Raw genomic sequence first — 27,982 nt, forward strand, 5'->3', positions numbered from 1 at the left:
CCCCAAAACCCCACAGAGGACCCCGAGAGCCGCTTTGGTGCCACCACTTTATTGCGCTCCGCTCCCCGATGTCACCTTCGTGTGTCCCCCCCACACTTCCTCCCCCCCCCCCCCCCCACTTCCGGTGTCACTTTGGGGGTGACCCCAGGTGACCTCAGGTGACCCGGTCACGTGACCCCATAGGGAGACATGGGGTGACCTCAGGTGACCCTGATAGATGGTCACGTGACCCCATGGGGTGACATGGGGTGACCTCAGGTGACCCCGATATTGGTCACATGACCCCATAGGGTGACCTAGGGTGACCTCTGGTGACCTCAGGCAACCCGGTCACGTGACCCCATAGGGAGACATGGGGTGACCTCAGGTGACCCCAATAATGGTCACGTGACCCCATAGGGAGACATGGGGTGACCTCAGGTGACCCCAATAATGGTCACGTGACCCCATAGGGAGACATGGGGTGACCTCAGGTGACCTCAGGCAACCCGGTCACGTGACCCCATAGGGAGAGAGAGGGTGACTTCAGGTGACCCCAGTAATGGTCACGTGACCCCATAGGGAGACAGAGGGTGACCTCAGGTGACCCTGATAGATGGTCACGTGACCCCATAGGGAGAGGGAGGGTGACCTCACGTGACCCCAATAATGGTCACGTGACCCCATAGGGAGACATGGGGTGACCTCAGGTGACCCCAATAATGGTCACGTGACCCCATAGGGAGACATGGGGTGACCTCTGGTGACCTCAGGCAACCCGGTCACGTGACCCCATAGGGAGAGAGAGGGTGACCTCAGGTGACCCCAGTAATGGTCACGTGACCCCATAGGGAGACATGGGGTGACCTCGGGTGACCCCAGGTGACCCGGTCACATGACCCCATAGGGAGATATGGAGTGACCTCAGGTGACCTCAATAATGGTCACGTGACCCCATAGGGTGACCTGGGGTGACCTCAGGTGACCCCGATAGATGGTCACGTGACCCCATCGGGAGACATGGGGTGACCTCAGGTGACCTCAGGCAATCCAGTCACGTGACCCCATAGGGAGACAGAGGGTGACCTCAGGTGACCCCAATAATGGTCACGTGACCCCATAGGGAGACATGGGGTGACCTCAGGTGACCTCAGGCAACCCGGTCACGTGACCCCATAGGGACAGAGAGGGTGACCTCAGGTGACCTCAATAATGGTCACGTGACCCCATAGGGAGACATAGGGTGACCTCAGGTGACCCCGATATTGGTCACATGACCCCATAGGGTGACCTAGGGTGACCTCAGGCAACCTGGTCACGTGACCCCATAGGGAGACATGGGGTGACCTCAGGTGACCCCAATAGTGGTCACGTGACCACATAGGGAGAGAGGGTGACCTCAGGTGACCCCAATAATGGTCACGTGACCACATAGGGAGACATAAGATGACCTCAGGTGACCCCAGGCGACCATGATAATGGTCACATGACCCCAAGAGGTGACACGGGGTGACCTCAGGTGACCCCGATAGATGGTCACGTGACCCCATGGGGTGACATAGGGCGACCTCAGGTGACCCTCTGACGTGGTCATGTGACCCTAAGGGGTGACATGGGGTGACCTCAGGTGACCCCAGATGACCTCAGCCCCACAGCCTCACAAGGCCTCCGGGTGACCTCAGGTGACCCCGTCTGGCCCTAGTTGACCTCAGGTGACCCTGTCTGACCCCGTCTGACCCCGGGTGACCTCAGATGACCCCATGTGACCCAATAAAGGCACCAGGTGACCTCAGCCCCACAGCGCCTCCGGGTGACCTCAGGTGACCCCGTCTGGCTCTGGTTGACCTCAGCTGACCCCGTCTGACCCCGGGTGACCTCAGATGACCCCATGTGACCCAATAAAGGCACGAGGTGACCTCAGCCCCACAGCCTCACAAGGGCTCCGGGTGACCTCAGGTGACCCCGTCTGGCCCTGGTTGACCTCAGCTGACCCCGTCTGACCCCGGGTGACCTCAGACGACCCGAGGTGACCTCAGATGACCCCATGTGACCCAATAAAGGCACCAGGTGACCTCAGCCCCACAGCCTCACAATGCCTCCGGGTGACCTCAGGTGACCCCGTCTGGCCCTGGTTGACCTCAGCTGACCCCGTCTGATCCCGGGTGACCTCAGATGACCCCATGTGACCCAGTAAAGGCACCAGGTGACCTCAGCCCCACAGCCTCACAAGGGCTCCGGGTGACCTCAGGTGACCCCGTCTGGCCCTGGTTGACCTCAGCTGACCCCGTCTGACCCCGGGTGACCCCGGGTGACCTCAGATGACCCCATGTGACCCAATAAAGGCACCAGGTGACCTCAGCCCCACAGCGCCTCCGGGTGACCTCAGGTGACCCCGTCTGGCCCTGGTTGACCTCAGCTGACCCCGTCTGACCCCGGGTGACCTCAGATGACCCCATGTGACCCAATAAAGGCACGAGGTGACCTCAGCCCCACAGCCTCACAAGGCCTCCGGGTGACCTCAGGTGACCCCGTCTGACCCCGAATGACCCCGTGGGGGGGGTGGGGGGTTAGGGGGGGGTTGGGGGGGGTGTTGGGGTCGCTCAGCGGTGGGAGCGGAGGTCGGGGCTGAGCGGGTCGTGCTGAATGGTTTGGTGCAGCATCAGCGCCAGCAGCCCGGCCCGGTTGGTCATCGCCGCCCTCACGTTGCGCTCCTGCTCAAACAGCTCGTCCAGCTTGTACCACTGCGGGGCATGGGGGGGGGGGGGGGGACAGGGACAACGCTCAGACCTCACGGACCCCATAGGGACCCCACGGACCCCATAGGGACCCATAGAACCCATAAAGACCCCACAGACCCCATAGGAACCCATAGAACCCATAAAGACCCCACAGACCCCATAGGGACCCATAGAACCCATAAAGACCCCACAGACCCCATGGGGACCCCACAGACCCCAGAGGGACCCATAGAACCCATAAAGACCCCACAGACCCCATAGGAACCCATAGAACCCATAAAGACCCCACAGACCCCATAGGGACCCCATAGACCCCAGAGGGACCCCACAGACACCATAGATCCCATAGAGATCCCATAGACCCCATAGGGACCCCACAGACCCCAGAGGGAACCCACAGACCAAACAGGGACCCCACAGACTCCATAGATCCCATAGAGATCCCACAGACCCCATAGGGACCCATAGAACCCATAAAGACCCCACAGACCCCATACGGACACTCAGACCCCATAGACCCCATAGGGACCCTATAGATCCCATAGGGACCCCACAGACCCCATAGGGACGCCACAGACCCCATAGGAACCCATAGAATCCATAGGGACCCCACAGACCCCATAGAGACCCGATAGACTTCATAGGGACCCCACAGACCCCACAGACCCCATAGAGACCCCACAGACCCCATAGGGACCCCACAGACCCCATAGGGAACACACAGACCCCATACGGACACTCAGACCCCATAGACCCCATAGGGACCCTATAGATCCCATAGAGACCCCACAGACCCCATAGGGACCCCACAGACCCCATAGGGACCCATAGAACCCATAAAGACCCCACAGACCCCATAGGGACCCCACAGACCCCATAGGAACCCATAGAACCCATAAAGACCCCACAGACCCCATAGGGACCCCACAGACCCCATAGGAACCCATAGAACCCATAAAGACCCCACAGACCCCATAGGAATCCATAGAACCCATAAAGACCCCACAGACCCCATAGGAATCCATAGAACCCATAAAGAACCCACAGACCCCATAGGGACGCCACAGACCCCATAGGGACCCCACAGACCCCAGAGGGACCCCACAGACCCCATAGGGACCCCACAGACCCCATAGGAACCCATAGAACCCATAAAGACCCCACAGACCCCATAGGAACCCATAGAACCCATAAAGACCCCACAGACCCCATAGGGACCCCACAGACCCCATAGGGACGCCACAGACCCCATAGGAACCCATAGAATCCATAAAGACCCCACAGACCCCATAGGGACCCCACAGACCCCATAGGAACCCATAGAACCCATAAAGACCCCACAGACCCCATAGGGACCCCACAGACACCACAGAACCCACAGACCCCATAGGGACCCCACAGACCCCATAGGAACCCATAGAACCCATAAAGACCCCACAGACCCCATAGGGACCCCACAGACCCCATAGGAACCCATAGAACCCATAAAGACCCCACAGACCCCATAGGGACCCCACAGACCCCATAGGAACCCATAGAACCCATAAAGACCCCACAGACCCCATAGGGACCCCACAGACCCCATAGGAACCCATAGAACCCATAAAGACCCCACAGACCCCAGAGGGACCCCACAGACACCACAGAACCCACAGACCCCATAGGGATCCTATAGACCCCAGAGGGACCCCACAGACCCCATACGGACACTCAGACCCCATAGACCCCATAGGGACCCTATAGATCCCATAGGGACCCCACAGACCCCATAGGGACGCCACAGACCCCATAGGAACCCATAGAATCCATAGGGACCCCACAGACCCCATAGAGACCCGATAGACTTCATAGGGACCCCACAGACCCCACAGACCCCATAGAGACCCCACAGACCCCATAGGGACCCTACAGACCCCATAGGGAACACACAGACCCCATACGGACACTCAGACCCCATAGACCCCATAAAGAACCCACAGACCCCATAGGGACGCCACAGACCCCATAGGGACCCCACAGACCCCATAGGAACCCATAGAACCCATAAAGACCCCACAGACCCCAGAGGGACCCCACAGACCCCATAGGAACCCATAGAACCCATAAAGACCCCACAGACCCCAGAGGGACCCCACAGACCCCACAGATCCCATAGAGATCCCATAGACCCCATTGAGACCCCACAGACCCGATAGGGATCCAACAGACCCCATAGGGACCCTATAGACCCCATAGGGACCCCACAGACCCCCTTGGGATGCCACAGAACCCACAGACCCCATAGAGAACCCATAGACCCCATAGGGACCCCACATACACCACAGGGACCCCACAGACCCCATAGGGACCCCACAGACCCCACAGAGATCCTATAGACCCCATAGGGACCCATAGAACCCATAAAGACCCCACAGACCCCATAGGGACCCTATAGACCCCAGAGGGATCCCACAGACCAAACAGGGACCCCACAGATCCCATAGGAACCCACAGACCCCATAGGAACCCATAGAACCCATAAAGACCCCACAGACCCCATAGGAACCCCACAGACCCCTTAGGGACGCCACTGACCCCACAGACCCCAGAGGGACCCCCACAGACACCACAGAACCCACAGACCCCATAGGGACCCTATAGACCCCATAGAGACCCTATAGACCTCAGAGGGACCCCACAGACCCCAGAGGGACGACACAGAACACACAGACCCCATAGGGACCCCACAGACCCCATAGAAACCCATAGACCCCATAGGGACCCCACAGACCCCATAGGGATGCCACAGACCCCACAGACCCCATAGTGATGCCATAGATCCCACAGAGACCCCACAGACCCCATAGGGACCCCAAGGACCATACAGGGACCCCACAGGCCCCATAGGAACCCATAGAACCCATAGGGACCCCACAGACCCCATACGGACCCCACAGACCCCACACAACCCATAGGGACCCCACAGACACCATAGGGAACCTATAGACCCCATAGATCCCATAGAGATCCCACTGACCCCAGAGGGACACCACAGACCCCACAGAACCCACAGACCCCATAGAGATCCCATAGAATCCATAGGGACCCCACAGACCCCATAGAGACCCTATAGACTCCATAGGGACCCAACAGACCCCATAGGGACCCCACAGACCCCATAGGGACCCCATAAACCTTATAATGGCCTCACAAACACCATAAGGACCCCACAGACCCCATAGGGACCCCACAGACCTAACAGGGACCCCACAGATCCCATAGGGACCCTATAGACCCCATAGGGACCCCAGAGACCCCATAGGGACGCCACTGACCCCACAGACCCCATAGGGACCCCACAGACCTAACAGGGACCCCACAGATCCCATAGGGACCCTATAGACCCCATAGGGACCTCACAGACCCCATAGAGACCCCACTGACCCCATAGAGATGCCACAGACCCCATGGGGACCCCACAGACCAAACAGGAACTCCACAGACCCCATAGAGACCCCATACGGACCCCAAAGGGACCCCACAGTCCCCATAGAGACCCCACTGACCCCATAGAGATGCCACAGACCCCAGAGGGACCCCACAGACCTAACAGGGACCCCACAAACCCCATAGAGACCCCACAGACCCCATAGAGATCCCACAGACCCCCTAAAGACCCTATAGACCCCAAAGGGACCCAAAAGACTAAACAGGGACCCCACAGACCCCATAGAGATCCCATAGACCCCCTAGAGACCCTATAGACCCCAGAGGGACCCCAAAGACCCCATAGAGACCCCATAGAACCCATAGGGACCCCACAGACCCCACAAGGAGCCCCAGGGACCCATAGGGAAACTCAGACCCCATAGGGACCCCAAAAATCCCCTCAGACCCCCCTTAAGACCCCCTCAGACCCCCATAGAACCCCCATAGAACCCCCATAGACCCCAATAGGACCCCCCATAAACCCCCATAGAACCCCCATAAACCCCCATATTCCCCCATATAATCCCCATATCCCCCCATATTCCCTCAGAGCCCCCCATACAACCCCCATATACCCCCATAGAACCCCATATACCCCCATGGAACCCCCATATACCCCCATATAACCCCATACACCCCCATATAACCTTCATAGCCCCCAACAAAACCCCATATAACCCCCATATACCCCCACAAACCCCCATATACCCCCATATAACCCCCATCTTCCCCCATATAACCCCCATAGCCCCCCATATACCCCCATATATCCCCATATACCCCCATATATCCCCCATATACCCCCCCATATAACCCCCGTAGCCCCCCATATTCCCCCATCTACCCCCATATAACCCCCATATACCCCCATATAACCCCCATTTAACCCCCACAAACCCCCATATACCCCCATATAACCCCCTATATAACCCCCATATACCCCCATATAACCCCCATTTAACCCCCACAAACCCCCATATACCCCCATATATCCTTATTTAACCCCCATAGCCCCCCATATACCCCCACATAACCCCCATCTACCCCCATATAACCCCCACAAACCCCCATATATCCCTATATACCCCCATATAACCCCCATAGCCCCCCATACACCCCGATATAACCCCCATATACCCCCCTTTACCCCCTTAGAACCCCCACAAACCCCCATATAACCCCCATATACCCCCATACAACCCCCATCTACCCGCATACAACTCCCACAAACCCCCATATAACCCCCATAGCCCCCCATATACCCCCATATATCCGCATATAACCCCCACAAACCCCCATATAACCCCCATATACCCGCATATACCCCCATAGCCCCCCATATACTCCCATATAACCCCCGTAGCCCCCCATATAACCCCTTATACCCCCATATAAGCGCCATAGCCCCCCATATACCCCCATATACCCCCCATATACCCCCATATAACCCCCATCTACCCCCATACAACCCCCATATACCCCCATACAACCTCCATATACCCCCATATAACCCCCATATACCCCCATATAACCCCCATAGCCCCCCATATACCCCCATATAACCCCCATATACCCCCATACAACCCCCATCTTCCCCCATATAACCCCCATAGCCCCCCATATACCCCCATATATCCCCATATACCCCCATATATCCCCCATATACCCCCCCATATAACCCCCGTAGCCCCCCATATTCCCCCATCTACGCCCATATAACCCCCATATACCCCCATAAAACCCCCATTTAACCCCCACAAACCCCCATATACCCCCATATAACCCCCCATATAACCCCCATATACCCCCATATAACCCCCATTTAACCCCCACATACCCCCATATAACCCCCATAGCCCCCCATATAACCCCCACAAACCCCCATATATCCCTATATACCCCCATATAACCCCCATAGCCCCCCATATACCCCCATATAACCCCCATATACCCCCCTTTACCCCCTTAGAACCCCCACAAACCCCCATATAACCCCCATATAACCCCATAGCCCCCCATATACCCCCATATATCCCCATATACCCCCATATATCCCCCATATACCCCCCCATACAACCCCCGTAGCCCCCCATATTCCCCCATCTACCCCCATACAACCCCCATCTACCCCCACATACCCCCATACAACCCCCATCTACCCCCACATACCCCCATACAACCCCCACAAACCCCCATATAACCCCCATATACCCCCATATAACCCCCATATAACCCCCACAGACCCCCATATACCCCCATTTAACCCCCATATATCCCCATACAACCCCCACAAACCCCCATATAACCCCCATATAACCCCATTTAACCCCCATAGCCCCCCATATATCCCCATACAACCCCCATCTACCCCCATACAACTCCCACAAGCCCCCATATAACCCCCATATACCCCCCTTTACCCCCATATAACCCCCGTAGCCCCCCATATTCCCCCATATAACCCCCACAAACCCCCATATTCCCCCATATAACCCCATATAACCCCCACAGACCCCCATATACCCCCATTTAACCCCCATATATCCCCATACAACCCCCACAAACCCCCATATAACCCCCATATAACCCCATTTAACCCCCATATAACCCCCATATACCCCCATACAACCCCCATCTACCCCCATACAACTCCCACAAGCCCCATATAACCCCCATATACCCCCCTTTACCCCCATATAACCCCCGTAGCCCCCCATATTCCCCCATATAACCCCCATATAACCCCCACAGACCCCCATATACCCCCATTTAACCCCCATATATCCCCATACAACCCCCACAAACCCCCATATAACCCCCATATAACCCCATTTAACCCCCATAGCCCCCCATATACCCCCATACAACCCCCATCTACCCCCATACAACTCCCACAAGCCCCCATATAACCCCCATATACCCCCCTTTACCCCCATATAACCCCCGTAGCCCCCCATATTCCCCCATATAACCCCCACAAACCCCCATATTCCCCCATATAACCCCCATATAACCCCCACAGACCCCCATATACCCCCATTTAACCCCCATATATCCCCATACAACCCCCACAAACCCCCATATAACCCCCATAGCCCCCCATATACCCCCATATAACCCCCATATACCCCCATTTAACCCCCATATACCCCCACAAACCCCCATATAACCCCCATATTCCCCCATATAACCCCCACAAACCCCCATATACCCCCATACAACCCCGTATACCCCCATATAACCCCCACAAACCCCCATATAACCCCCACAAACCCCCCCATATACCCCCATATACCCCCATACAACCCCCATCTACCCCCATATAACCCCCATAGCCCCCCATATACCCCCATACAACCCCCATCTACCCCCATATAACCCCCATAGCCCCCCATATACCCCCATATACCCCCATATAACCCCCATAGCCCCCCATATACCCCCCTTTACCCCCATATAACCCCCACAAACCCCCATATAACCCCCATATACCCCCATATAACCCCCATTTAACCCCCACATACCCCCATATAACCCCCATAGCCCCCCATATAACCCCCACAAACCCCCATATACCCCCATATACCCCCATATACCCCCATACAACCCCCATCTACCCCCATATAACCCCCATCTACCCCCATATAACCCCCACAAACCCCCATATATCCCTATATACCCCCATATAACCCCCATAGCCCCCCATATACCCCCATATACCCCCATATAACCCCCACAAACCCCTATATAACCCCTTATACCCCCATATAACCCCCATAGCCCCCCATATAACCCCCATATACCCCCATATAACCCCCATAGCCCCCCATATACCCCCATATAACCCCCATATAACCCCCACAAACCCCCACAAAGCCCCATATAACCCCATACAACGCCCATAGCCCCCCATATACCCCCATACAACCCCCATCTACCCCCATATACCCCCATATACCCCCACAAACCCCCATATAACCCCCATATACCCCCCTTTACCCCCATATAACCCCCACACACCCCCATATAACCCCCATATTCCCCCATATAACCCCCACAAACCCCCATATAACCCCCATAGCCCCCCATATACCCCCATACAACCCCCACAAACCCCCATATACCCCCATATACCCCCACAAACCCCCATATAACCCCCATATTCCCCCATATAACCCCCACAAACCCCCATATAACCCCCATATACCCACATATACCCCCATATAACCCCCATATACCCCCATTTAACCCCCACAAACCCCCATATACCCCCATATAACCCCCATAGCCCCCCATATACCCCCATATACCCCCATATACCCCCCTTTACCCCCTTAGAACCCCCACAAACCCCTATATAACCCCTTATACCCCCATATAACCCCCATAGCCCCCCATACAACCCCCATCTACCCCCATATAACCCCCATATACCCCCATATAACCCCCACAAACCCCTATATAACCCCTTATACCCCCATATAACCCCCACAGCCCCCCATATACCCCCATATACCCCCATATAACCCCCATAGCCCCCCATATACCCCCATATAACCCCCACAAACCCCCATATACCCCCATATATCCCCCATATACCCCCATACAACCCCCATCTTCCCCCATATAACCCCCATAGCCCCCCATATACCCCCATATATCCCCATACCAGCCCCATCTTCCCCCATATAACCCCCATAGCCCCCCATATTCCCCCATATAACCCCCATATTCCCCCATACAACCCCCATCTTCCCCCATATAACCCCCATAGCCCCCCATATTCCCCCATATAACCCCCACAGACCCCCATACAACCCCCACATACCCCCATATACCCCCATATAACCCCCATATAACCCCCATATACCCCCATATAACCCCCGTAGCCCCCCATATTCCCCCATATAACCCCCATATACCCCCATATAACCCCCATTTAACCCCCACAAACCCCCATATACCCCCATATATCCTTATTTAACCCCCATAGCCCCCCATATACCCCCATATAACCCCCATCTACCCCCATATAACCCCCACAAACCCCCATATATCCCTATATACCCCCATATAACCCCCATAGCCCCCCATACACCCCGATATAACCCCCATATACCCCCCTTTACCCCCTTAGAACCCCCACAAACCCCCATATAACCCCCATATACCCCCATACAACCCCCATCTACCCGCATACAACTCCCACAAACCCCCATATAACCCCCATAGCCCCCCATATACCCCCATATACCCCCACAAACCCCCACAGACCCCCATATAACCCCCATAGCCCCCCATATACCCCCATATACCCCCCATACACCCCCATACCCCCCCATATAACCCCCCACTCACCACCCGGACGCGCTCCAGGTCCACCTCCGCCCGGCGCAGTTTCTCCCAGCAGTAGTGGCGGTTGCAGCGGCGTTTGGGGACGCGGCAGAAGTCCCCCGTCAGCTCAAACACGTCCCGCACCAACGGGCACCCGCACACCTCGTCTGCCGGCACCTGGGGGGGCGCGTGGCCATCCCATAGTATTATACGGCCGTCCCATGGGGTTATATGGCCGTCCCGTGGGGTTCTATGGGCGTCCCATGCGGTCAGATGGGTGTCCCATGGGGTCATATGGGCGTCCCATGGGGTTATATGGGCATCCCATGGGGTCAGATGGGTGTCCCATGGGGTTATATGGGCGTCCCATGGGGTCAGATGGGCGTCCCATGGGGTCATATGGGCGTCCCGTGGGGTCAGATGGGCGTCCCGTGGGGTTATATGGCCGTCCCATAGTATTATATGGCCCAGTGGGGTTATATGGGCCTCCCATGGGGTCATATGGGCGTCCCATGGGGTCAGATGGGCGTCCCATGGGGTTATATGGCTGTTCCATGGGGTTATATGGGCGTCCCGTGGGGTTCTATGGGCGTCCCATGGGGTCATATGGGCGTCCCATGGGGTTATATGGCCGTCCCATAGTATTATACGGCCGTCCCATAGTATTATATGGCCGTCCCGTGGGGTTCTATGGCCGTCCCGTGGGGTTATATGGGCGTCCCATGGGGTTATATGGGCGTCCCATGGGGTTATATGGGTGTCCCATGGGGTCATATGGGTGTCCTATGGGGTTATATGGGTGTCCCATGGGGTTATATGGCTGTCCTATGGGGTTATATGGGTGTCCCATGGGGTCATATGGGCGTCCCATGGGGTTATATGGCTGTTCCATGGGGTTATATGGCCGTCCCATGGGGTTATATGGCCGTCCCGTGGGGTTCTATGGGCGTCCCAGGGGGTTATATGGGCGTCCCATGGGGTTATATGGCCGTCCCATAGTATTATAGGGCCGTCCCATAGCATTATACGGCCGTCCCATAGTATTATACGGCCGTCCCATAGTATTATATGGCCGTCCCGTGGGGTCCTATGGGCGTCCCGTGGGGTTCTATGGCCGTCCCATGGGGTTATATGGGCGTCCCATGGGGTTACATGGGTGTCCCATGGGGTTATATGGGGCTCCCATGGGGTTATATGGCCGTCCCATGGGGTTATATGGGCCTCCCATGGGGTTCTATGGGCGTCCCATGGGGTTCTATGGCCATCCCATAGTATTATACGGCCGTCCCATAGTATTATATGGCCGTCCCGTGGGGTTCTATGGGCGTCCCATGGGGTCATATGGGCGTCCCATGGGGTTATATGGGCGTCCCGTGGGGTTATATGGGTGTCCCATGGGGTTATATGGGGCTCCCATGGGGTTCTATGGGCGTCCCATGGGGTCATATGGGCGTCCCGTGGGGTTATATGGGAGTCCCATGGGGTTATATGGCCATCCCATAGGGTTCTATGGGCGTCCCATGGGGTTAGATTGGCGTCCCATGGGGTTATATGGGGCTCCCATGGGGTTATATGGCTGTCCCATGGGGTTATATGGCCGTCCCGTGGGGTTCTATGGGCGTCCCATGGGGTTATATGGCCGTCCCATAGTATTATAGGGCCGTCCCATAGTATTATATGGCCGTCCCGTGGGGTTCTATGGGCGTCCCATGGGGTTACATGGGCATCCCATGGGGTTAGATGGGCGTCCCATGGGGTTATATGGGCGTCCCATGGGGTTATATGGCTGTCCTATGGGGTTATATGGGTGTCCCATGGGGTTATATGGGTGTCCCATAGCGTTATATGGGAGTCCGATGGGGTTATATGGCCGTCCCATAGTATTATAGGGCCGTCCCATAGCATTATACGGCCGTCCCATAGTATTATACGGCCGTCCCATAGTATTATATGGCCGTCCCGTGGGGTTCTATGGGCGTCCCATGGGGTTATATGGCCGTCCCATGGGGTTATATGGGTGTCCCATGGGGTTATATGGGTGTCCCATAGCGTTATATGGGTGTCCCATAGCGTTATATGGGAGTCCGATGGGGTTATATGGCCGTCCCATAGTATTATAGGGCCGTCCCATAGCATTATACGGCCGTCCCATAGTATTATATGGCCGTCCCGTGGGGTTATATGGGTGTCCCATGGGGTTATATGGGTGTCCCATGGGGTCATATGGGTGTCCCATGGGGTTATATGGGTGTCCCATAGCGTTATATGGGTGTCCCATAGCGTTATATGGGTGTCCCATGGGGTTATATGGGTGTCCCATGGCGTTATATGGGTGTCCCATAGCGTTATATGGGAGTCCGATGGGGTTATATGGCCGTCCCATAGTATTATAGGGCCGTCCCATAGCATTATACGGCCGTCCCATAGTATTATACGGCCGTCCCGTGGGGTTCTATGGCCGTCCCATGGGGTCAGATGGGCGTCCCATGGGGTTATATGGCTGTTCCATGGGGTTATATGGGTGTCCCATGGGGTTATATGGGCGTCCCATGGGGTCATATGGGCGTCCCATGGGGTTATATGGCTGTCCTATGGGGTTAGATGGGCGTCCCGTGGGGTTATATGGGCGTCCCATGGGGTTATATGGCCATCCCATGGGGTTATATGGGCATCCCATGGGGTTAGATGGGCGTCCCATGGGGTTATATGGCCGTCCCATGGGGTTCTATGGCCGTCCCATAGTATTATACGGCCGTCCCGTGGGGTTCTATGGCCGTCCCATGGGGTTATATGGGCGTCCCATGGGGTCAGATGGGCGTCCCATGGGGTTATATGGCTGTTCCATGGGGTTCTATGGGCGTCCCATGGGGTCAGATGGGTGTCCCATGGGGTTATATGGCTGTTCCATGGGGTTATATGGCCGTCCCATGGGGTTATATGGCCGTCCCGTGGGGTTCTATGGGCGTCCCATGGGGTTATATGGCCGTCCCATAGTATTATAGGGCCGTCCCATAGTATTATATGGCCGTCCCGTGGGGTTCTATGGGCGTCCCATGGGGTCATATGGGTGTCCTATGGGGTTATATGGGTGTTCCATGGGGTCATATGGGTGTCCCATGGGGTTATATGGCTGTTCCATGGGGTTATATGGGGCTCCCATGGGGTCATATGGCCGTCCCATGGGATTATATGGGTGTCCCATAGCATTATATGGGTGTCCCATGGGGTTATATGGGTGCCCCATGGGTCATATGGGCGTCCCATGGGGTTATATGGCTGTCCTATGGGGTCATATGGGCGTCCCATGGGGTTATATGGCTGTTCCATGGGGTTATATGGGGCTCCCATGGGGTCATATGGCCGTCCCATGGGATTATATGGGTGTCCCATAGCATTATATGGGTGTCCCATGGGGTTATATGGGTGCCCCATGGGTCATATGGGCGTCCCATGGGGTCATATGGCCGTCCCATGGGGTCAGATGGGCGTCCCATGGGGTTATATGGCTGTTCCATGGGGTTATATGGGCGTCCGATGGGGTTATATGGGCGTCCCATAGCATTATACGGCTGTCCCATAGAATTATACGGCCGTCCCATAGTATTATACGGCCGTCCCATAGTATTATATGGCCGTCCCGTGGGGTTCTATGGGCGTCCCATGGGGTCATATGGGCGTCCCATGGGGTCATATGGGCGTCCCATGGGGTTATATGGGTGTCCCATGGGGTTATATGGGTGTCCCATAGCGTTATATGGGTGTCCCATAGCGTTATATGGGAGTCCGATGGGGTTATATGGCCGTCCCATAGTATTATAGGGCCGTCCCATAGTATTATACGGCCGTCCCATAGTATTATATGGCCGTCCCGTGGGGTTCTATGGGCGTCCCATGGGGTTATATGGCCGTCCCATGGGGTTATATGGGCGTCCCATGGGGTTATATGGGTGTCCCATGGGGTTATATGGGTGTCCCATAGCGTTATATGGGTGTCCCATAGCGTTATATGGGAGTTCGATGGGGTTATATGGCCGTCCCATAGTATTATAGGGCCGTCCCATAGTATTATACGGCCGTCCCATAGTATTATATGGCCGTCCCGTGGGGTTCTATGGGCGTCCCATGGGGTCATATGGGTGTCCTATGGGGTTATATGGGTGTCCCATGGGGTTATATGGGGCTCCCATGGGGTCATATGGCCGTCCCATGGGATTATATGGGTGTCCCATAGCATTATATGGGTGTCCCATGGGGTTATATGGGTGCCCCATGGGTCATATGGGCGTCCCATGGGGTCTTATGGCCGTCCCATGGGGTCAGATGGGCGTCCCATGGGGTTATATGCCTGTTCCATGGGGTTATATGGGTGTCCCATGGGGTTATATGGGTGTCCCATAGCATTATATGGGTGTCCCATGGAGTTATATGGCCGTCCCATGGGGTCATATGGGCGTCCCGTGGGGTTCTATGGGCGTCCCATGGGGTCAGATGGGCGTCCCATGGGGTTCTATGGGCATCCCATGGGGTTATATGGGTGACCAGTGGGGTTATATGGGCGTCCCATGGGGTCAGATGGGCGTCCCATGGGGTCATATGGGCGTCCCATGGGGTTCTATGGCCGTCCCATGGGGTTAGATGGGCATTCCATGGGGTTAGATGGGCGTCCCATGGGGTTAGATGGGCGTCCCATGGGGTCATATGGGTGTCCCATGGGGTTATATGGCTGTTCCATGGGGTTATATGGCCGTCCCATGGGGTTATATGGCCGTCCCGTGGGGTTCTATGGGCGTCCCATGGGGTCATATGGGCGTCCCATGGGGTGATATGGCCGTCCCATGGGGTCATATGGGCGTCCCATGGGGTTATATGGGTGTCCCATGGGGTTATATGGGCGTCCCATGGGGTCATATGGGTGTCCCATGGGGTCATATGGGTGACCAGTGGGGTTCTATGGGCGTCCCGTGGGGTTCTATGGGGCTCCCATGGGGTTATATGGGGCTCCCATGGGGTTATATGGGCATCCCATGGGGTTATATGGGCGTCCCATGGGGTCATATGGGCGTCCCATGGGGTTATATGCCTGTTCCATGGGGTTATATGGGTGTCCCATGGGGTTATATGGGTGTCCCATAGCATTATATGGGTGTCCCATGGAGTTATATGGCCGTCCCATGGGGTCATATGGGCGTCCCGTGGGGTTCTATGGGCGTCCCATGGGGTCAGATGGGCGTCCCATGGGGTTCTATGGGCATCCCATGGGGTTATATGGGTGACCAGTGGGGTTATATGGGCGTCCCATGGGGTCAGATGGGCGTCCCATGGGGTCATATGGGCGTCCCATGGGGTTCTATGGCCGTCCCATGGGGTTAGATGGGCATTCCATGGGGTTAGATGGGCGTCCCATGGGGTTAGATGGGCGTCCCATGGGGTCATATGGGTGTCCCATGGGGTTATATGGCTGTTCCATGGGGTTATATGGCCGTCCCATGGGGTTATATGGCCGTCCCGTGGGGTTCTATGGGCGTCCCATGGGGTCATATGGGCGTCCCATGGGGTGATATGGCCGTCCCATGGGGTCATATGGGCGTCCCATGGGGTTATATGGGTGTCCCATGGGGTTATATGGGCGTCCCATGGGGTCATATGGGTGTCCCATGGGGTCATATGGGTGACCAGTGGGGTTCTATGGGCGTCCCGTGGGGTTCTATGGGGCTCCCATGGGGTTATATGGGGCTCCCATGGGGTTATATGGGCATCCCATGGGGTTATATGGGCGTCCCATGGGGTCATATGGGCGTCCCATGGGGTTATATGGGAGTCCGATGGGGTTATATGGCCGTCCCATAGTATTATACGCCCGTCCCGTGGGGTTCTATGGGCGTCCCATGGGGTCATATGGGCGTCCCATGCGGTTATATGGGTGTCCGACAGTGTTGTATGGGCGTCCCATGGGGTTCTATGGCCGTCCCATAGGGTTATATGGCCGTCCCATGGGGTTCTATGGGCGTCCCATGGGGTTATATGGGCGTCCCGTGGGGTTATATGGGGCTCCCATGGGGTTATATGGGGCTCCCATGGGGTTATATGGCCGTCCCATGGGGTTATATGGCCGTCCCATAGTATTATAGGGCCGTCCCATAGTATTATATGGCCATCCCGTGGGGTTCTATGGCCGTCCCATGGGGTTATATGGCCGTCCCGTGGGGTTCTATGGGCGTCCCATGGGGTCATATGGGCGTCCCATGGGGTTCTATGGGCGTCCCATGGGGTTATATGGGCGTCCCGTGGGGTTATATGGGGCTCCCATGGGGTTATATGGGGCTCCCATGGGGTTATATGGCCGTCCCATGGGGTTATATGGCCGTCCCATAGTATTATAGGGCCGTCCCATAGTATTATATGGCCATCCCGTGGGGTTCTATGGCCGTCCCATGGGGTTATATGGCCGTCCCGTGGGGTTCTATGGGCGTCCCATGGGGTCATATGGGCGTCCCATGGGGTTATATGGGCCTCCCATGGGGTTATATGGGCGTCCCATGGGGTTATATGGGCGTCCCATGGGGTTATATGGGGCTCCCATGGGGTTATATGGGGCTCCCATGGGGTCATATGGGCGTCCCATGGGGTTATATGGGCGTCCCATGGGGTTATATGGGGCTCCCATGGGGTTATATGGGGCTCCCATGGGGTCATATGGGCGTCCCATGGGGTTATATGGGCGTCCCATGGTGTTAGATGGGCGTTCCATGGGGTTATATGGGAGTCCCATAGCATTATATGGGTGTCCCATAGGGTTACATGGCCATCCCATAGTATTATATGGCCGTCCCATGGGGTTCTATGGCCGTCCCATGGGGTTCTATGGCCGTCCCATGGGGTTATATGGGCGTCCCGTGGGGTTATATGGGCGTCCCATGGGGTTATATGGGTGTCCCATGGGGTTATATGGGGCTCCCATGGGGTTATATGGCCGTCCCATGGGGTTATATGGGCGTCCCATGGGGTTCTATGGCTGTTCCATGGGGTCATATGGGCGTCCCATGGGGCTATATGGGTGTCCCATGGAGTTATATGGGCGCCCCATGGGGTTCTATGGGCATCTCATGGGGTCATATGGGCGTCCCATGGGGTTATATGGGTGTCCGACAGTGTTGTATGGGCGTCCCATAGGGTTACATGGCCATCCCATAGTATTATATGGCCGTCCCATGGGGTTATATGGCCGTCCCATGGGGTCATATGGGCGTCCCATGGGGTTATATGGGTGACCAGTGGGGTTATATGGGTGTCCCATGGGGTTATATGGGTGACCAGTGGGGTTCTATGGGCGTCCCATGGGGTCATATGGGCGTCCCATGGGGTTATATGGCTGTTCCATGGGGTTATATGGCCGTCCCGTGGGGTTATATTGGTGTCCCATGGGGTTATATGGCCGTCCCATGGGGTTATATGGCCGTCCCATGGGGTTATATGGGCGTCCCGTGGGGTTATATGGTCCTCCCATGGGGTTATATGGCCGTCCCGTGGGGTTCTATGGCCGTCCCATGGGGTTCTATGGGCGTCCCATGGGGTTATATGGGTGTCCCATGGGGTTACATGGGCGTCCCGTGGGGTTATATGGACACCCAGTGGGGTTATATGGGCCTCCCATGGGGTTATATGGGCGTCCCATGGGGTTATATGGGCGTCCCATGGGGTTATATGGCCGTCCCATAGTATTATATGGCCGTCCCGTGGGGTTATATGGCTGTCCCATGGGGTTATATGGCCGTCCCATAGCGTTATATGGGTGTTCCGTGGGGTTATATGGGTGTCCCGTGGGGTTACATGGCCATCCCATAGCATTATATGGCCGTCCCATGGGGTTGTAGGGCTGCCCCATAATGTTATACGGTCAACTCACAGCCTCACAGCACAGCCCACAGCACACCCCATAACTCCATAACCCCACGACCCCATAACCGACCCCATTACTCACTTTGGGGTCGCGGGAGTGCTCGGGGCACAGCACCACAGTGCACCCCAGAACCCCACACAACACCCCATAACCCCATAACCCCACGACCCCATAGGACACCCCATGACCCCATAACCCCCCCCATAACCCCCCTGACCCTATAAGCGACCCCATAACTCACTTTGGGGTCGCGGGAGTGCTCGGGGCACAGCACCACAGTGCACACCAGAACCCCACAGAACACCCCATAACCCCATGACCCCATAACCCCCCCATGACCCCATGCCCCCCCCTGACCCCATAACCCCCCCTGACCCTATAAGTGACCCCATAACTCACTTTGGGGTCGCGGGAGTGCTCGGGGCACAGCACCACAGTGCACCCCAGAACCCCATGACCCCATAACCCCCCCATAACCCCATAACCCCATAGGACACCCCTGACCCTATAAGCGACCCCATAACTCACTTTGGGGTCGCGGGAGTGCTCGGGGCACAGCACCACAGTGCACCCCAGAACCCCACAGAACTCCCCATAACCCCATAACCCCACGACCCCATAGGACACCCCCTGACCCCATAACCCCATAGGACACCCCCTGACCCTATAAGCGACCCCATAACTCACTTTGGGGTCGCGGGAGTGCTCGGGGCACAGCACCACAGTGCACCCCAGAACCCCACACAACACCCCATAACCCCATCACCCCATAACCCCCCCATGACCCCATGACCCCCCCTGACCCCATAACCCCCCCCATGACCCCCTGACCCTATAAGCGACCCCATAACTCACTTTGGGGTCGCGGGAGTGCTCGGGGCACAGCACCACAGTGCACCCCAGAACCCCACACAACACCCCATAACCCCATAACCCCATAACCCCCCCATGACCCCATGACCCCCCCATAACCCCCCTGACCCTATAAGCGACCCCATAACTCACTTTGGGGTCGCGGGAGTGCTCGGGGCACAGCACCACAGTGCACCCCAGAACCCCACACAACACCCCATAACCCCATAACCCCCCCATGACCCCATAACCCCCCCATGACCCCATGACCCCATAGGACACCCCCTGACCCTATAAGCGACCCCATAACTCACTTTGGGGTCGCGGGAGTGCTCGGGGCACAGCACCACAGTGCACCCCAGAACCCCACACAACACCCCATAACCCCATAACCCCCCCATGACCCCATGACCCCATAGGACACCCCCTGACCCCATAACCCCCCTGACCCTATAAGCGACCCCATAACTCACTTTGGGGTCGCGGGAGTGCTCGGGGCACAGCACCACAGTGCACCCCAGAACCCCATGACCCCATAACCCCCCCATAACCCCATAACCCCCCCATGCCCCCCCATGACCCCATAACCCCATAGGACACCCCATGACCCCATAACCCCCCTGACCCTATAAGCGACCCCATAACTCACTTTGGGGTCGCGGGAGTGCTCGGGGCACAGCACCACAGTGCACCCCAGAACCCCACACAACACCCCATAACCCCATCACCCCATAACCCCACGACCCCATAGGACACCCCATGACCCCATAACCCCCCCATGACCCCCTGACCCTATAAGCGACCCCATAACTCACTTTGGGGTCGCGGGAGTGCTCGGGGCACAGCACCACAGTGCACCCCAGAACCCCACACAACACCCCATAACCCCATCACCCCATAACCCCCCCATGACCCCATGACCCCCCCTGACCCCATAACCCCCCCCATGACCCCCTGACCCTATAAGCGACCCCATAACTCACTTTGGGGTCGCGGGAGTGCTCGGGGCACAGCACCACAGTGCACCCCAGAACCCCATGACCCCATAACACCCCCATGACCCCCTGACCCTATAAGCGACCCCATAACTCACTTTGGGGTCGCGGGAGTGCTCGGGGCACAGCACCACAGTGCACCCCAGAACCCCATGACCCCATAACCCCCCCATAACCCCATAACCCCCCCATGCCCCCCCATGACCCCATAACCCCATAGGACACCCCATGACCCCATAACCCCCCTGACCCTATAAGCGACCCCATAACTCACTTTGGGGTCGCGGGAGTGCTCGGGGCACAGCACCACAGTGCACCCCAGAACCCCACACAACACCCCATAACCCCATCACCCCATAACCCCCCCATGACCCCATGACCCCAGAACCCCCCCCATGACCCCCTGACCCTATAAGCGACCCCATAACTCACTTTGGGGTCGCGGGAGTGCTCGGGGCACAGCACCACAGTGGACCCCAGAACCCCATGACCCCATAGGACACCCCATGACCCCATAACCCCCCCTGACCCTATAAGCGACCCCATAACTCACTTTGGGGTCGCGGGAGTGCTCGGGGCACAGCACCACAGTGCACCCCAGAACCCCACACAACACCCCATAACCCCATCACCCCATAACCCCCCCATGACCCCATGACCCCATAGGACACCCCATGACCCCATAACCCCCCTGACCCTATAAGCGACCCCATAACTCACTTTGGGGTCGCGGGAGTGCTCGGGGCACAGCACCACAGTGCACCCCAGAACCCCACACAACACCCCATAACCCCATAACCCCCCCATGACCCCATAACCCCCCCCATGACCCCCTGACCCTATAAGCGACCCCATAACTCACTTTGGGGTCGCGGGAGTGCTCGGGGCACAGCACCACAGTGCACCCCAGAACCCCACACAACACCCCATAACCCCATCACCCCATAACCCCCCCATGACCCCATAGGACACCCCCTGACCCCATAACCCCCCTGACCCTATAAGCGACCCCATAACTCACTTTGGGGTCGCGGGAGTGCTCGGGGCACAGCACCACAGTGCACCCCAGAACCCCACACAACACCCCATAACCCCATCACCCCATAACCCCCCCATGACCCCATGACCCCATAGGACACCCCATGACCCCATAACCCCCCTGACCCTATAAGCGACCCCATAACTCACTTTGGGGTCGCGGGAGTGCTCGGGGCACAGCACCACAGTGCACCCCAGAACCCCACACAACACCCCATAACCCCATAACCCCCCCATGACCCCATAACCCCCCCCATGACCCCCTGACCCTATAAGCGACCCCATAACTCACTTTGGGGTCGCGGGAGTGCTCGGGGCACAGCACCACAGTGCACCCCAGAACCCCACACAACACCCCATAACCCCATCACCCCATAACCCCCCCATGACCCCATAGGACACCCCCTGACCCCATAACCCCCCTGACCCTATAAGCGACCCCATAACTCACTTTGGGGTCGCGGGAGTGCTCGGGGCACAGCACCACAGTGCACCCCAGAACCCCACACAACACCCCATAACCCCATCACCCCATAACCCCCCCATGACCCCATAGGACACCCCCTGACCCCATAACCCCCCTGACCCTATAAGCGACCCCATAACTCACTTTGGGGTCGCGGGAGTGCTCGGGGCACAGCACCTGCAGCCTTTTGCAATAGGTTTTGCTCTGCGGGTTGTAAACATCGCAGAAGAGCCGCGTGGCCCTAAAAGGGATTTTTGTGGGGTCACTGTGGGGTCGGGGGGGGATATGGGGTCATGGGGGGGGTTATGGGGTCATGGGGAGGCATAAGGGGTCGGGGGGGTTATTGGGTCATGGAGGGGATATGGGGTCATGGGGGGGATATGGGGTCATGGGGGATATGGGGTGAGGGGGGGATATGGGGTCATGGAGGGGATATGGGGTGAGGGGGGATATGGGGTCAGGGGGGGGTAAGGGGTCATGGGGGGATATGGGGTCGGGGGGGGCATATGGGGTCAGGGGGGGATATGGGGTCATGGGGGGGATATGGGGTCGTGGGGGGGGCATAATGGGGTCATGGGGGGATATGGGGTCGGGGGGGGATATGGGGTGAGGGGGGGATATGGGGTCATGGGGGGATATGGGGTGAGGGGGGGATATGGGGTCGGGGGGGATATGGGGTGAGGGGGGGATATGGGGTCGGGGGGAGTATGGGGTCATGGGGGGGATATGGGGTCGGGGGGGTATGGGGTCAGGGGGGGATATGGGGTCTGGGGGGGATATGGGGTGAGGGGGGCATATGGGGTCATGGGGGGATATGGGGTCAGGGGGAGTATGGGGTCAGGGGGGGGTATGGGGGTCGGGGGGGGGATATGGGGTCATGAGGGGGGATATGGGGTCAGGGGGAATATGGGGTCCGGGGGGGGGATATGGGGTCATGGGGGGGGTTATGGGGTCATGGGGGGATATGGGGTCGGGGGGGGTTATTGGGTCATGGAGGGGATATGGGGTGAGGGGGGGATATGGGGTGAGGGGGGCATATGGGGTGAGGGGGGGATATGGGGTCATGGGGGGATATGGGGTGAGGGGGGATATGGGGTCAGGGGGGGGTAAGGGGTCATGGGGGGATGTGGGGTCGGGGGGGGGGATATGGGGTCAGGGGGGGATATGGGGTCAGGGGGGGGTAAGGGGTCATGGGGGGATATGGGGTCGGGGGGGGGGATATGGGGTCAGGGGGGGATATGGGGTCATGGGGGGGATATGGGGTCGGGGGGGCATAATGGGGTCATGGGGGGATATGGGGTCGGGGGGGGTATGGGGTCGTGGGGGGGATATGGGGTCGGGGGGGGGATATGGGGTCAGGGGGGGCATACGGGGTCGGGGGGGGTTATTGGGTCATGGAGGGGATATGGGGTGAGGGGGGATATGGGGTCGGGGGGGATATGGGGTGAGGGGGGGATATGGGGTCATGGGGGGATATGGGGTGAGGGGGGGATATGGGGTCATGGGGGGAATATGGGGTCGGGGGGGTATGGGGTCAGGGGGGGATATGGGGTCATGGGGGGGATATGGGGTCAGGGGGAGGATATGGGGTCGGGGGGGGATATGGGGTCATGAGGGGGGATATGGGGTCATGCGGGGATATGGGGGTCCGGGGGGGGATATGGGGTCATGGGGGTGGTTATGGGGTCATGGGGGGATATGGGGTCGGGGGGGGTTATTGGGTCATGGAGGGGATATGGGGTGAGGGGGGATATGGGGTCGGGGGGGGGTTATGGGGTGAGGGGGGGATATGGGGTCAGGGGGGGATATGGGGTCGGGGGGGATATGGGGTCATGGGGTGGATATGGGGTCGGGGGGAGTATGGGGTGAGGGGGGGATATGGGGTCGGGGGGGGGTTGTGGGGTCAGGGGGGGCATACGGGGTCGGGGGGGGTTATTGGGTCATGGAGGGGATATGGGGTGAGGGGGGATATGGGGTCGGGGGGGGGTTATGGGGTGAGGGAGGGATATGGGGTCAGGGGGGGATATGGGGTCGGGGGGGGTATGGGGTGAGGGGGGATATGGGGTGAGGGGGGGGATATGGGGTCATGGGGGGGATATGGGGTCGGGGGGGCATAATGGGGTCATGGGGGGATATGGGGTCGGGGGGGCATAATGGGGTCATGGGGGGATATGGGGTCATGGGGGGATATGGGGTCATGGGGGGGATATGGGGTCAGGGGGGATATGGGGTCGGGGGGGGTATGGGGTCATGGGGGGGATATGGGGTCGGGGGGAATATGGGGTCCGGGGGGGGATATGGAGTCATGGGGGGGGTTATGGGGTCATGGGGAGGCATAAGGGGTCGGGGGGGTTATTGGGTCATGGAGGGGATATGGAGTGAGGGGGGATATGGGGTCGGGGGGGGGTTATGGGGTGAGGGGGGGATATGGGGTGAGGGGGGGATATGGGGTCGGGGGGGGGTTATGGGGTGAGGGGGGGATATGGGGTGAGGGGGGGATATGGGGTCATGGGGTGGATATGGGGTCATGGGGGGAATATGGGGTCGGGGGGGTATGGAGTCAGGGGGGGATATGGGGTCGGGGGGGGTATGGGGTCATGGGGGGAATATGGGGTCATGGGGGGGATATGGGGTCGGGGGGGGATATGGGGTCATGGGGGGATATGGGGGTCATGGGGGGGATATGGGGTCATGGGGGGGATATGGGGTCGGGGGGGCATAATGGGGTCATGGGGGGATATGGGGGTCATGGGGGGGATATGGGGTCATGGGGGGGATATGGGGTCGGGGGGGCATAATGGGGTCATGGGGGGGATATGGGGTGAGGGGGGATATGGGGTCATGGGAGGATATGGGGGTCATGGGGGGGATATGGGGTCGGGGGGGTATGGGGTCATGGGGGGATATGGGGTTGGGGGAGGTATGGGGTGAGGGGGGGAATTTGGGGTCGGGAGCAGTATGGGGTGAGGGGGGATACGGGGTCATGGGGGGATATGGGGTCGGGGAGAGTATGGGGTGAGGGGGGAATATGGGGTCATGGGGGGGATATGGGGTCGGGGGGGGTATGGGGTCGGGGGGGGTATGGGGTCATGGGGGGGTATGGGGTGAGGGGGGGGCATAATGGGCTCATGGGGGGGTATGGGGTCATGGGGGGGATATGGGGTGAGGGGAGGGGATATGGGGTCGGGGAGAGTATGGGGTCATGGGGGGATAAGGGGTCGGGGGGGGTATGGGGTCCAGGGGAGGATATGGGGTCATGGGGGGATATGGGGTCAGGGGGGATATGGGGTCGGGGGGGGGATATGGGGTGATGGGGGGGATATGGGGTCAGGGGGGGATATGGGGTCAAGGGGGCTATCGGGTCGGGGGGGGGCATAATGGGGTCATGGGGGGAATATGGGGTCTGGGGGGGATATGGGGTGAGGGGGGCATATGGGGTCATGGGGGGATATGGGGTCAGGGGGAGTATGGGGTGAGGGGGGGATATGGGGTCATGAGGGGATATGGGGTGAGGGGGGGATATGGGGTCATGGGGGGCATATGGGGTCAGGGGGGCATATGGGGTCATTTGGGGTTACATTGGGGTCAGGGGGGTATGGGGTCATGGGGGGGGTATGGGGTCAGGGGGGGATATGGGGTCGGGGGGTATGGGGTCATGGGGGGGGTATGGGGTCAGGGGGGGATATGGGATCGGGGGGGTCATATGGGGTCATATCGGCGTCAGGGGGGGATATGGGGTCGGGGGGTCATATTGGGGTTTGGGGGGGGATATGGGATCATGGGGGGTCATATAGGGTCGGGGGATCATATGGGGTCATGGGGGGGATATGGGGTCGGGGGGGGTATGTGGTCAGGGGGTCATATTGGGGTCGGGGGGGGTATGGGGAAAGGGGGGGCTTTGGGGTCCCTTTGGGGTCCCTTTGGGAGCGCTTTGGGGTCCCATTGGGGTCTCTTTGGGGTCCCATTGGGGTCTCTTTGGGGTCACATTGATGGCACTTTGGGGTCACTTTGGGGTCCCTTTGGGGTCCCACTGATGGCACTTTGGGGTCCCTTTGGGAGCGCTTTGGGGTCACATTGGGGTCCCTTTGGGGTCGCTTTGGGGTCACTTTGGGGTCGCTTTGGAGTCCCATTGGGGTCTCTTTGGGGTCACATTGATGGCATTTTGGGGTCACTTTGGGATTCTTTTGGGGTCCCTTTGGGGTCCCACTGATGGCACTTTGGGGTCAGTTTAGGGTCGCTATTGGGTCCCATCGGGGTCTCTTTGGGGTCACTTTGGGGTCCCATTGGGGTCACTTTGGGGTCCCTTTGGGAGCGCTTTGGGGTCACATTGGGGTCCCTTTAGGGTCTCTTTGGAGTCCCATTGGGGTCTCTTTGGGGTCCCATTGATGGCACTTTGGGGTCACTTTGGGGTCCCATTGGGGTCACTTTGGGGTCCCATTGGGGGTCTCTTTGGGGTCCCACTGATGGCACTTTGGGGTCCCATCAGGGTCCCTTTGGGGTCACTTTGGGGTCCCATTGGGGCCACTTTGGGGTCCCTTTGGGAGCACTTTGGGGTCACCATGGGGTCCCTTTAGGGTCGCTGTGGGATCTCTTTGGGGCCACTTTGGGGTCCCACTGATGGCACTTTGGGGTCACTTCAGGGTTCTTTTGGGGTCACTTTGGGGTCACTTTGGGGTCTCTTTGGGGTCCCACTGATGGCACTTTGGGGTCACTTTGGGATTCTTTTGGGGTCCCTTTGGGGTCCCACTGATGGCACTTTGGGGTCCCTTTGGTAACGCTTTGGGGTCACCATGGGGTCCCTTTGGGGTCGCTTTGGGGTCCCACTGGGGTCTCTTTGGGGTCCCACTGATGGGACTTTGGGGTCACATCAGGGTCCCTTTGGGGTCACTTTGGGGTCCGATTGGGGTCACCATGGGGTCCCTTTGGGGTCGCTTTGGGGTCCCTTTGGGGTCTCTTTGGAGTCCCATTGGGGTCTCTTTGGGGTCCCACTGATGATGGCACTTTGGGGTCACTTTGGGGTCCCATTGGGGTCCCATTGGGGTCTCTGGGGTCCCACTGATGGCACTTTGGGGTCACTTTGGGGTTCTTTTGGGGTCGCTGTGGGGTCGCTTTGGGGTCACTGTGGGGTTGCTGTGGGGTCGCTGTGGGGTCACTTTGGGGTCGTTTTGGGGTCTCTTTGGGGTCGCTGTGGGGTCACTCACCCTTCGATGCGTGT

The 27,982-nt window shown here is 58.3% G+C and overlaps 1 protein-coding gene across 1 annotated transcript; it reads right to left on the reverse strand.

Moving 5' to 3' along the window:
- Positions 1-33: 33 nt before the first annotated feature.
- LOC121108936 (CXXC-type zinc finger protein 1-like) lies at positions 34-27,979 on the reverse strand (the record flags this gene model as incomplete). The annotated part of the gene is made up of 6 exons (XM_040657268.1): positions 34-1,767; positions 1,825-2,333; positions 2,391-2,720; positions 11,544-11,696; positions 22,912-23,008; positions 27,969-27,979. Coding segments are annotated over 4 exons (402 nt in total), but the record flags the coding sequence as incomplete, so codon positions are not given.
- Between the last annotated feature and the right edge of the window lie 3 nt (positions 27,980-27,982).

This window comes from Gallus gallus, unplaced genomic scaffold, assembly GCF_016699485.2.
Source record: "Gallus gallus isolate bGalGal1 unplaced genomic scaffold, bGalGal1.mat.broiler.GRCg7b scaffold_94, whole genome shotgun sequence".
Classification (NCBI taxonomy): Eukaryota; Metazoa; Chordata; class Aves; order Galliformes; family Phasianidae; genus Gallus; species Gallus gallus.